The 13,297-nt window shown below is 46.7% G+C and overlaps 1 protein-coding gene across 1 annotated transcript in view; it reads left to right on the top strand.

Moving 5' to 3' along the window:
* The window catches only part of KY (kyphoscoliosis peptidase), an 83,089-nt gene that overhangs the window by 39,054 nt on the left and 30,738 nt on the right, over positions 1-13,297 (top strand). Inside the window, exons 7-8 of the mRNA XM_029068731.1 lie at positions 726-834; positions 7,909-8,026. Coding sequence (XP_028924564.1) covers positions 726-834; positions 7,909-8,026 — 227 coding nt within the window. The remainder of the gene's footprint in view (positions 1-725; positions 835-7,908; positions 8,027-13,297) is intronic.

Below are 13,297 nucleotides of genomic sequence, written 5' to 3'. Positions count from 1 at the left end.
ACTTGACTTCTCTGTGCCTCAGTTACCTCAAGTGTAAAATGGGGATTAAGACTGTGAGTCCCACGTGGGACAACCTGATTACCTTGTATCTACCCCAGAGCTTAGAACAGTGCTCGGCACATATTAAGCACTTAACAAGTGTCATTATTTTTAGTAGGAGGGAGAACTGAGGCACAGAGAAGTGAAGTGACTTGCCCAAGGTCACACAGCAGACAAGTGGCAGAACCGGGATTAGAACCCTGGTCCTCTGACTCCCAGGCCCACGCTCTTTCTGCTTGGCCATGCTACTTCTCGCATAATAACCTCCACCTCATCATCCATTCCCAATTTTTGAGGAGGAAGTCAAAAGATATTTTTTTGGTAAGCACTTTCATTCATTCATTCGGTCAATCGGATTTATTGAGCACTTACTGCGTGCAGATCAAACAGGAATAAAGAGAGACGATCCCTGCCCTGTAGAAGCAACAATACTACTACTACTAATAGCAATATTAATAATATTTGATAAGCACTTACGAAACACTGGGCTAAATAACAAATTTATCAGAGTGGATACGGTCCCCATCCCACATAGGGCTGCATCTCTGTCCTTATTCTAATTGCCATCTTTCAGAAGTTGTCAAACTACCCAAGTCTTGCCTCCTCTGGAAAGTGAAAACGAATCCTGTCATTCCTCTGGCCTTCTGTCTCTGGCCTCTAAAGTTCTTTTCTACTTTGCCAAATAGGTGAAGGTCAAGACCAACTTGGAAGAACTGGTGAGAGACTTGATTCAAGAAGCCCATTCGGACCTGGAGAAAGTCAGAGCCTTTTGGATATGGATCTGTCATCACATCGGTAGAACCCTTTCCTCTCAGCATTTGTCCAAACTCAAACCCAGTGATATCTTGGGCCCATAGTTTCCTGCAGCATTCAATTCCACACATTGAGCATTTTGTTGTCACACATTCCCCTCTCCTTTGTTCTAGCATATACATAGTTGTCTTTTGCATTAGAAGAAGAAACCAAAGACAGCGAACGACATCTCTGAGTGTGTATGTAGCTGAAAAGCCAACTGGGGATCCACAGTCTTTTTTTTTTTTCAATTTTACAGGTATTTGTTAAGCGCTAATTATGTGCCAGGCACTGTATTAAATGCTGGGGTTGATACAAACTAATCAGATTGGACACAGTCCCTGTCATTCATTCATTCATTCATTCAATCGCTTTCATTGAGCATTTACTGTGTGCGGAGCACTGTACTAAGAGCTTGGGAAAGTACAACAAAGCGTGACAATCCCTGGCCACAACGAGCTTACAGTCTAGACGAGGGGAAACAGACATCAATACAAATAGACAGACATCAATATAAATAAATGAAATGACATATATATGCATAAGTGCCGTGGGGTGTGTCGGGGTGGGGGGGGAGAGCGAAGGGAGTGAGTCAGGGTGACGCGGAAGGGGGTGAGAGATGAGGAAAAGTGGGGTTTAGTCTGGGAAGGCCTCTTGGAGGAGATGTGCCTTCAGTAAGGCTTTGAAGGCAGAGGGAGAGTCATGGTCCCACACTGGGCTCAGTCTTAATCCCCTTTTTGAAACGAGGTTACTGAGGGAGGGAGAAGTGAAGTGACTTGCCCAAGGTCACACAGCAGACAAGTGCTGGAGCCAGGAATAGGACCTAGTTCCTTCTAACTCCCAGACCCGTTCTCTCTCCACTAGACCACGCTGCTTCTCCTTACAGTCCTAGTATTATTGGGCACACAGAAAGACTGTACCTTGCTGTGTTGCATTATGCTTGATATTAGCAGTGCCCGGTGTTGTTTTCTCTTGTTTCCTCGTCTCTTAATCTTTATGAAGTTTTTGCTTAAAAAGAGCCGCTTTAGTACCTTGATTTTATTCCAAAGGCACTCTCATTTTGCCTCCATGACAACCCTGTGAGATAGGGAGGAAAGCAGGTGTTATTATCTCTAATTTACAGCTGAGAAAACTCAGACCCGGAGAGGTTGAATCATTTGCCCAAGGTTACACCCCACAGATTGGTGGTGAAGCTTGAATTTGATCCCGGTCGTCTGTCTTTCAGACCTTCACCAGGCTGGGCCACTTGTCTGCTGTTTGACCTTGGATACTTAACTGCTCTGTGCCTCAGTTACCTCAGCTATAAAATGGGGATTAAGATTGCGAGCCCCATCTTGGACAGGAACTGTGTCCAATGCTATTTGCTTGTATCTACCCTAGAGCTTACAACCGTTTCTGGAACATAATAAGTGCTTAACAAATACCACAATTAATCACTCCACCTCCTCTATGTCATGCCTCCAGGCTTCAGTGGATGCTTTCTTGTCATGCTATTCTGGATTCTGAGTTCCTCTGGCGTTCACCCTGTTGGTATCCTTTATGATTGACAGATGAGCTCAGTGAAACTTTTAAAATTCAGTGGTTTGGGAGTAGTAATAATAATCTTATTTATTAAGCACTTCTTTTTAGTGGTATTTGTAAAGGACTTACTCTGTGTCAGGCACTGTGCTAAACACTGGGGTAGTTACAAGTTAATCCATATCCACATGGGGCTCACAGTCTTAATCCCCATTTTACAAGATGAAGTAACTGAGGCACAGAGAAGTTACGTAACTTCCCCATGGTCATATAGCAGGCAAATGGCAGAGACGGGACTAGAATCCCAATCCTTCTGATTCCCAGGCCCCTGCTCTATCCACTAGGCCACTCTCCTTACGGTGTGCAGAGCACTGTACTAAGCACTGGGAAAGAAAAGATACGAAGGAATTAGACATGTCCCTTTCCTTTGGTGTGGAGGGTGCTCGCAATCTAAAAATTTGTGTTGCGTCCTGTGTCATTACACAAAGGCATTTTCTGGCACAGTTCAGGGCATTGGCCCATCAGAATGTCGATGCCATCTAGGCACTCCATTCATTCATTCAATCGTATTTATTGAGAGCTTACTGTGTGCAGAGCCCTGGACTAAGCGCTTGGAAAGTACAATTCAGCAACAGATAGAGACAATCCCTACCCAACAACGGGCATTCAGATGGGTAGTGGTATCAGTAAATGATGATAATAATAATAATAGTGATACTAATAATGGTATTTGCTACGCATTTAGTGAGAAGCAGCGTGGCTCAGTGGAAAGAGCCCGGGCTTGGGAGTCAGAGGTCATGAGTTCGAATCCCGGCTCTGCCACTTGTCAGCTGTGTGACCGTGGGCAAGTCCCTTAACTTCTCTGGGCCTCAGTTACCTCATCTGTAAAATGGGGATTAAGACTGTGAGCCCCACGTGGGACAACCTGATTCCCCTGTGTCTACCCCAGCGCTTAGAACAGTCCTCTGCACATAGTAAGGGCTTAACAAACACCAACATTATTATTATTATGTGCCAGGCGCTGTACTTAGCACGGGGGTGGATGGATACAAGAAAATCAGGTTGGACACAGTTCCTGTCCCATTTGGAACTCACAGTCTCAGTCCCCATTTTACAGATGAGGGAACTGAGGCCCGGAGAAGTGAAGTGACTTGCCCAAGGTCACACAGCTGGCAAGTGGTGGAACCGGAACTCGAACCTATGAACTTTCATTCATTCGTTCATTCAGTCGTATTTATTGAGCGCTTACTGTATGCAGAGCATTGGACTGAGTGCTTGGAAAGTACAATTCAGCAATAGAGACAATCCCTGCCCACAAGGGGTTCACAGTCTAGAGGGGGGAGAAGGACATCAGAACAAATAAACGGGCACCAATAGCATCGATATCAATAAATAGAATTATCGATATACATACATATCAAAACAAGTAAACAGGCATTAATATAAATAAATGGAATTAGAGACATGTACATATATACACAAGTGCTCCGGGGCAGGGGGTAGAGCAAAGGGAGTGAGTCGGGGCGATGGGGAAGGGAGGGGGAGCAGAGGAAAAGGGGGCTTAGTCTGTCATAGTGAGCTCTTCTAACTCCCAGGCCTGGCTCTATCCACTACGCTTCAGGGGTCAGAACCCTCCTCTTCGATGGCCCCCTGGCCTGAGGGAGGGCAGATTGCTAGGACAGAAAGCGATCTCTCCATTCCAGCAGCATGTGGCAGAGGACTCGTCTCAGAGTTTCAGCTCTCTTCGGCCACTGTGCCTTGTGCAACTTTCCCTCTTGTTGTCCCAGCTCTAATGCTTGTACTGCTTGTACTGCTTGTACTACCGAAGCCCGGGACAGTGCGCACAATTTTCACGGGCCTGTGGCTTTGCAAACTGCGCTCCTTCCCTCATCCCACCAACACCCCACCTCCCCCCCAGCCCTATTTTACTTTATCTGTGGAGCAGCGAGACGACGTGGATAGAGCACGGGCCTGGAAGTCATGAGGTCATGGGTTCTAATCCCGGCTCCGCCACTTGTCTGTTGTCTAACCTTGAGGAAGTCACTTGACTTCTCTGGGCCTCAGTTACCTCATCTATAAAATAGGGATCGAGGGTTGGACACAGTCCTCGTCCCACGTGGGGCTCACAGTCTTATTCCCCATTTGACACATGAGGTTACTGAGGCACAGGGAACTGAAATGACTTGCCCAAGGTCACATAGCAGACACGTGGCAAACCCAGAGTCTCCCCCCTTCTAGAAATGTCAGCCCGTTGTTGGGTAGGGATTGACTCTGTTGCTGAACTGTACTTTCCAAGTGCTTAGTACAATGCTCTGCACACAGTAAGCGCTCAATAAATATTGCTGAATGAATTGAATGACTGTAAGCCCCATGTGGGACAGAGACCATGTCCAACAGGATTTGTTTGTATTCATCCCAGCGCTTAGTAAAGTGCCAGGCACATAGTAGGAGCTTCATAAATACCATAATGATTATTATGGCAGGAGTCCCTGCATTTTCCTGACCAGGGCAACCACTGGTATTTGGTCGCTCAGTGGATGGGTGAACAGGCAGACCTCAATTATTCCATTCGTGGTCAGGGGACAGCACAGAGAACTGAAATCCAGAGACAATCCCCATCTCAACACCTCATCCACCCATTTTACATCTCTCCCTCTCCTCCTCCTCTCCATCTTCCTTCCCTTCACTCCCTCCTGCCTCCATCTTTGTCCAGAGCTGCAAAAAAGCAGCCAAGCCCAGCCTGACTGTTGGATCCCCTTCGTGGTGGGGCCTAATCCAGTTCTTCACAACTCCAGACAGATGGAAATGGGAGGGTGAGGCCGAGTGTCCTCATTTTCTTCTAGGCCTGCTGACCTCAGACGAGTCACTTAACTTCTCCGTGCCTCAGTTTCCTCATCTGTAAAAAATGGGTTTAAGATACCTGTTCTCCCTCCTTCTTAGACTGAGCCCTGTGTGAGACAGGGACTGTGTCTGGCCTGATTATCTTGAACCTACCCCAAAGATTAGCACAGTGCTTGGCCCATAGTAAGCACTTAAGAATAACCACAATTATTATTACCAGGCTGTGTCTGATCTGCTTAGATTGATTTCATCTACCCCAGGGCTTTAGATAATGCTTAACACATAGCAAATGCTTAACAGATATCACAGTTATCATTACTATTATTATCTTGAACCTACCCCAAGGCTTAGCACAGTGTCTGGCCCAGAGTACTTAAGAATAACCACATTTATTATTACCAGGCTGTATCTCTTCTGCTTGTATTGACTATCTACCCCAGTGCTTTGGATGATGCTTAACGCATAGCAAGCGCTAAAGAAATATCCAAATTATTCATTCATTCATTCAATAGTATTTATTGAGCGCTTACTATGTGCAGAGCACTGTACTAAGTGCTTGGAATGTACAAATCGGCAACAGATAGAGACAGACCCTGCCCGCTGACGGGCTTACAGTCTAATCGGGAGAGACAGACAAAAACAATAGCAAGAAATCAATAATAAATAATAAATAAAGCAGAATAATTATTCATTCATTCATTCAATAGTATTTATTGAGCGCTTACTATGTGCAGAACACTGTACTAAGCGCTTGGAATGGACAATTCGGCAACAGATAGAGACAGTCCCTGCCCACTGATGGGCTTAAAGTCTAATTGGGGAGACAAACAGAAACAATAGCAATTATCATTACTATTATTAGTCCTAGGCAGACTGTCTAGTTGGATCATGCATTGACATTTCTCCTGACCTGGCCTAGCCCGAACCTCAGTCAGAGCCACGTCCGATGGCCGGCAGATTTTGAAGATAAAGGAGCCACACCGTCCCAGGCCATTGGACAGGAAGTGGATTGAGAAGCAGCGTGGCCTAGTGGATAAGTAAGAGCTGCTTAGCATTCCTCAGCTCAAATCTTCTTTTCAGCTGGGCAGCTAACTGCCAGCGAGAACTCCACTAGAAGAAAGACTGTGATCTCTCCACAATAAGTGCCCAATAAATATCACTGGTTGATTGAAAGCAAGCAAGCCAACCTACACCTTGCGAGCTCACTGAATTGCAAAGAAAGTTTTTTGCACGCATGGGTTTCTTATGGTATTTGTTAAGCGCTTACAGTGTGCCCGGCACTGTATTAAATGCTGGGGTAGATAATAATAATAATAATGTTGGTATTTGTTAAGCGCTTACTACGTGCAGAGCACTGTTCTAAGCGCTGGGGTAGACACAAGGGAATCAGGTTGTCCCACGTGGGGCTCACAGTCTTAATCCCCATTTTACAGATGAGGGAACTGAGGCACAGAGAAGTTAAGTGACTTGCCCACAGTCACACAGCTGACAAGTGGCGGAGCTGGGATTCGAACCCATGACCTCTGACTCCAAAGCCCATGCTCTTTCCACTGAGCCAAGCTAATCAGGGAATATGTCTTTTATTATGATAGTGTACTCTCCCAAGGGCATAGTTCAGTGCTCTGCACACAGTAAACGCTCAATAAATATGATTGGATGGATGGATGGATGGATGGATGGATGGATGGATGGATGGATGGATAGGGCACGGGCCTGCGAGTCAGAAGGACCTTGGTATTAAGCCCGGCTCTGCCACTTGTCTTTTGTGTGACCTTGGGCAAGTCACTTAACTTCTCTGAGCCACGGTTACCTCATCTGTAAAATGGGCATTAAGACTTTGAGTCCCATGTGGGACTGAGTCCCAGCAGATTAGCTTCTGTCTATCCCAGCGCTTAGAACACTGCCTGGCACATTGTAAGTGGTTAACAAATGCCATAAAAAAGAGCTGTCCCACCCTTCTATTGAATCTCCTCAAGCAACTTTTACAGCCCATTGCACTTAAGGTAGTAATAACTGTGGTAGCTAAGCACTTACTGTGTGCCAAACTATGTGCCAAGCACTGTTCTAAGCACTGGAAGCAGCGTGGCTCAATGTAAAGAGCCCGGGCTTCGGAGTCAGAGTTCATGAGTTTGACTCCCGGCTCTGCCACTTGTCAGCTGTGTGACTGTGGGCGAGTCACTTCACTTCTCTGGACCTCAGTTACCTCATCTGTAAAATGGGGATTAACTGTGAGCCTCACGTGGGACGACCTGATTACCCTATATCTCCCCCAGCGCTTAGAACAGTGCTCTGCACATAGTAAGCGCTTAACAAATACCAACATTTCACATGAGGTAATTGGGTTGGAAAGAGTTCCAGTCCCAGTGGGGCTCACAGTCCAAGTAGGAGGGAGAATGAGTAGTGGATCCCCATCTTAAAGATGAGGAAGCTGAGGCCCAGAGAATTGCAGTGACTTGCCCAAGGTCACACAGCAGGTAAGCTGGATAACCGGGCTTAGAACCCAGGTCTTCTGATTCCCAGGCCTGGGTTCTTTCCACGAGGCTAATGATGAGTTCCATTACTCAGTGCACGCCAACTGTGGACGACTTTGCTCACCTAAGAAAACGAGAGGTCCTGGAGCCTAAGAGAAATGGAATTTCACTTACCCGGGACATTTGGGAAATTTGGCTTCGAATCTAGCATTCCTTTGTAACTATTTTCTTCTCCGCTCGTGTTCAGAGTACGACATCACGGGGGCCCAGGAGAAAGATAGGCAGTCCTACGCTCTCACCGACATTCTGCAAAACAAGAAGAGCGACTGCGACGGCTATGCCGAGCTCTTTGAGAAAATGTGCAGGTACGAGAACACAACTCGGGGAGCCGGCTTTAGCGAGCTCGAGTCCCCGCTGAAGGCAATGACCGTCCCGCGCCGTCTGCCACCCGGTCGGGTCCCCAAGAATCCAGTCTGCCAACTTGGCTTTAGGATCCAAAGGAAACCACGGAAGGTCAATCTCTTTCTCATTTTTCCTTCCAGCATCTCTTACCTGGTGCCATCTGCCGAACTTCATGTTGCATTAACATAATGGCAGATGATGGCTCGGAGATAATTTAATTAGAAAAGGCTTCCTTTTGCTCCGTCTACTCCGGGTCTCGGCGTAGCTGAAGGTTAAAGGAGTGGCGGGTTTGGGAACTAGAGAAACGTATCTACATACAGATGTGGACTTGCGTGAAAAACCGTTCTCGGTTTCTGTCCAGGAGTCCCCGTGTGGAAACAAAAAGTCAATCAGTCAGTTGTATTTATTGAACACTTACCATGCACAGAGCACTGTACTAAGCCCTTGGGGGAGTACAATATAAAAGTAAACAGACACAGTCACTGTGCACAATGAGCTTACAGTCTAGAGGGGGAGACGAACTTTAATATAAATACAAAAAAGTACAAATATAGAAACTATATAGATAAATATATAAAGGTCTTCTGTCTGGAAAGGGTTGGCAGTAGGAAAAGGTGAATGATTAATAATAATAGTAATAATAATAATAATTGTGGTATCTTTTAAGTGCTTACTGTGTGCCAGGCACTGCACTAAATGCCAAGGTGGATACAAGCAAATTGCTTTGGATATAGTCCCTGTCCCCCAGGGGGCTCGCAGTCTTAATCCCTATTTTACAGGTGAGGAAACTGAGGCATGGAGAAGTGAAGTGACTTGCTCAAGTTACACAGCAGACGCGTGGCAGAGCCGGGATTAGAACCCACGACTTTCTGACTCCTAGGCCCGTGCTCTAGCCACTCTGCCATGCTGCTTGTAGGAATTCAGCTTCCAGCAAACTCAGCAGAAAGCGGTTTTAGGATCATCCACCCACTCCAGCACACAGGTTTAATAACAATGTTTGCCCTTTGAGTAAAAATGGACGCTAGCACCTTTCATTAAATGGCCATCGTGACACTCCTGGGGGAGTCTGGATTGGAGACTGTTGTTAAGGGACCTAAATTAGCAGGGTGGACCTAATTCAGCCAATCGGATGGGGATGAATTTTGGAACCTCCTGGGTGGAGGTTAGTTGAGAACAGGCAATTTTTCTATGGGGAAGAGGGCTGAACAAAGTGGAGTGCTAATGCCAAAAATGTGGGTCAGGCTTTCGGACTCAGGAAAAGAATAAAAATCTCTGGTCTGGAAGGACCACCCTGCCCTGAAGCTGAGCCAGGCCCAAACTGCCCTCCACGTTTGGAAAATCTTCAGGACTGACCTACAGAGGGAGGGTGACAATAGCACAGGAAACCTACAGAGGAAGGGTGACAGCCCAGGAGACCTATAGAAGGAGGGTGACGTAGCAGAGGGAACCTATAAAGAAATGTGGAGAAGGGTGACATAACACAGGAGACCTACAGAATAAGGTTGACCTAGCACAAGGGCCCTATGGAAAGAGGATGACATAACAGAGGAGACTTATGGAGGAAGGTGACATCATAATAATAATAATAATTGTGGTGTTTGTTAAGCACTTACTCTGAATCAGGCACCGTACTAAGCGCTGAGTTGGGTACAGGCAAATCGGGTTGGGCACTGTCCCCGTCCCACATGGGGCTCACAGTCTTAATCCCCATTTTACAGATGAGGTAACTCAGACACAGAGAAGTTAAGTGACTTGCCCAAGGTCACACAGCAGACAAGGGGTGGAGGCAGGATTAGAACACAGGAAATGAGGAACTAGACAAGGAAGTCGTCTGGAAAGAATTGATCAACGAGACTGGTGACAGAGCTCTCTGCGTCATTTATCCCCAGGCTCCCTGGCCCGGTCTTACCTGTGCCCCCGGTCACCTTCTCATCCTTCCTGCTTGATCTGTCTCCCATCTTGCCTAAAGAATCCAATTCCTGAACTTTTCCTCTCCGTTCCCTTATCCCAGCTCTGTTGCTGGCCCTCGGCTCTTGCCCAATTCTCTGCCATCCTACATAATAATGATAATAATGGCATTTGTTAAGCACTCACTATATGCCAAGCACTGTTCTAAGCGCTGGGGTAGATACCAAGTAATCAGGTTGTCCCACGTGGGGCTCACGATTTTAATCCCCATTTTACTGATGAGGTCACTGAAGCCCAGAGAAGTGACTTGTCCAAAGTCACACAGCTGATGAAGTCGGGATTAGAACCCACGTCCTCTGACTCCCAAACTCGTTCCACTAAGCCGAGCTGCTTCAGCAGTCCTAAAGAGAAAATACTGTGTCTTCTCGGGCCTCTGTCCTACGGAAAAACCCCTCCATGCTGCAACATCTTTCTGTGCGTCTCAACCCACACTTCTTTACAACCATACAACGTGGACCACTCAAACTATCCACTATGAACAAAACAACGATTTCCTGCCTCAGTACTCCTTTCCTCACTTGGAATCCGTGCCGGGGGAAGGGAGAGTCAGTCAGTTGGCTGATCATATTTATTATGCATATACCACATGCAGAGCACTGCAGAGCGCTTGGAAGAGTACAGTGTAACAATATAGTAGACGCATTCCCTGCCCACAACAAGCTCACAGTCTAGAGACAGTGGGAGGTTTAGGCACCTTAATTATTTGTCGTCGCCCTAGGAAACAGCCGGTTTTTCCCTGCCTTATGAGACACCAGTTCCTCAACTTGAACACTATGGTGGCATTCGTCAATTTAACAAGGAGGTTTTCGATTCGCCTCACTTACCCCTAACAATAATAATAATGTTGGTATTTGTCAAGCGCTTACTGTGTGCAGAGCGCTGTTCTAAGCGCTGGGGTAGACACAGGGGAATCAGGTCGTCCCACGTGGGGCTCACAGTCTTAATCCCCATTTTACAGATGAGGTAACTGAGGCCCAGAGAAGTGAAGTGACTTGCCCACAGTCACACAGGTGACAAGTGGCAGAGCCGGGATTCGAACCCATGACCTCTGACTCCAAAGCCCGTGCTCTTTCCACTGAGCCACGCCTCTGCTGTTGGTAGAGCACTCTTCGGAGACCTGGGATGATTTACACAGGAACAGCAATCCACGGTTCCTGCCTTTGAGTCAGTCTGTCAGTTAATCGTCTTTATTGAGTGCTTACTGTGTTCAGAGCACTTTACAGAGCGTTTGACTCACACGCTAAGGGAGCAGACAGGATCGACCTCAACATAAAAAAGCATCTGACAAAAGCGGCATGAGCAAATCATAGGATGACATAGAAATGTCCTTGAAAATGCTTAGACATTTTCCAGTCAGGGAGTGCCCGGAGGGAAAGCAGAAGAGTCTGAGGAAGCACTGGAGTCTGGGGGAGCACGGGAGCGTAGCTTGAGCATCAGAGGGAGAGGAACAGGGACACGGAGACCAGGGATGAATTTAGGGATGCATCAGGGACTGGGGGGACTATCCATGAGACACTATCTGCCCTGTCTCACAATTCTGGGGGGATATCGGGAGCCTGGGGGAGCTCCTGGAGGTAGGAGAGTGAGGCGGGGAGCAAAGAGCCAATGGGAAGCTTTGGACCAAGGCAGGAAGGGGGGAGCAGGGGCATGGGAAGACTTCCTGCCTCCACTTTCTCTCCTTGAATTCTCCCTTTGATGGCCTCCAGTTTAGCTTCCGCATCCTTCACCTTCACTCAAAGCTCATAAATGATCTCCTTCTTGCCAAATCCAACGGCCTCAGCTCCATACTAATCCTTCTCGACATCTCAACTGCCTCTGACCCTGTGGACTACCCTATTCTCCTGGAAACAAACATGATCTAACCTTAGCTTCACTGTTATTATCCTCTCTTAATTCTCCTCCTATCTTTCTGGCCGTTGATTCTCAGTCTCTTTCACAGGCTCCTCATGTGCCTCTCGGCCCATCAGAGCTCAGTTCTGGATCCCCATTTATTCTCCATCTACGCCCACTCCCTTGGAGAACTCATTTTGTTCCCATGGCTTCGATTATCATCTCTACATAGATGATTCCCAGATCTACATCTCCAGTCCTGATCTCTCAGCTTCTCTGTGATATGATATTTTCTCCTGCCTTTAGGACATCTTTACCTGGATGTCCCACTGACCCCTCAAACTTAACGCGTCTAAAACAGAACTTTTCATGTTTCCATCCAAACCCTGTTCTCCCCATGATTTTCCCACTGGTGTAGACGGCACCACTATCTGCCCTGTCTCACAAGCCCATAACTTTGGTATTATGCTCGATTTGCCTCTCTCATTCAACCCACATATTCAGTGTCACCAAATACTGTCAGTTCTGCGTTCACTACAATGCTGAAATCCTCTCTTTCCTCTCCATCCGTGCTGCTACTGCATTGATCCACACACTTATTCTACCCCATCTTGACTACTGCACTAGTCTTATTATGACCTCTCTGCCTCCTGTCTTTCCTCACTCCGTCCATACTATTTTTTAATAGTATTTGTTAAGCACTTACTATGTGCCAGACACTGTACTGAGTGCCATGGTAGATACAAAATAATCAGATTGGACACAGTCGATGTCCCACATGGGGCTCACAGTCTCAATCTCCATTTTACAGCTGAGGTAACGGGCTCAGAGAAGTAAAGTGACTTGCCCATGGTCACACAGCAGACAACATGGTGAAGCCAGGATTAGAATCCAGGTCCTTCTGACTCCCAGGCTTGAGCTCTATCCACTTGGCCACGCTGCTTTCCACATCACACATTTTTCTATGAAACCATTCAGTTTGTATTTCCCCACTCCTCAAGAACCGCCAAATGGTTGCTAATCCAAGTCCTTATCAAACAAAAACTCCTTACCATGAGTTCATTGTGGGTAGGAATGTGTCTGTTTGTTGTTATATTGTAGTCTCCCAAGTACTTACTACAGTGCTTTGTACACAGTAAGCGCTCAATAAATATGATTGAATGATTTAATGAATACGATTTAAAACACTCAATCATCTAGCCCTCTTCTATTGTACCTCACTGATTTCCTACTACGACCCAGTACGTTCATTTCATTCCTCTAACACCAACTTACTCACCATACCTCAATCTCATCTATCTCCCAGCCAACCCCTTGCCCACATCCTGCCTCTCGCCTGGAACAACTTCCCTCTTCATATCTGGCAGATGATCATTCTCTCCACCTTCAAAGCCTTATTAAAATCACATCACCTCCAAGAGGGCTTCCCCAACTAA

This window comes from Ornithorhynchus anatinus, chromosome 1, assembly GCF_004115215.2.
Source record: "Ornithorhynchus anatinus isolate Pmale09 chromosome 1, mOrnAna1.pri.v4, whole genome shotgun sequence".
Lineage (NCBI taxonomy): Eukaryota > Metazoa > Chordata > Mammalia > Monotremata > Ornithorhynchidae > Ornithorhynchus > Ornithorhynchus anatinus.
Note: the sequence above shows the minus strand (reverse complement) of the source record. Positions and strands in the feature narration are given on the sequence as shown.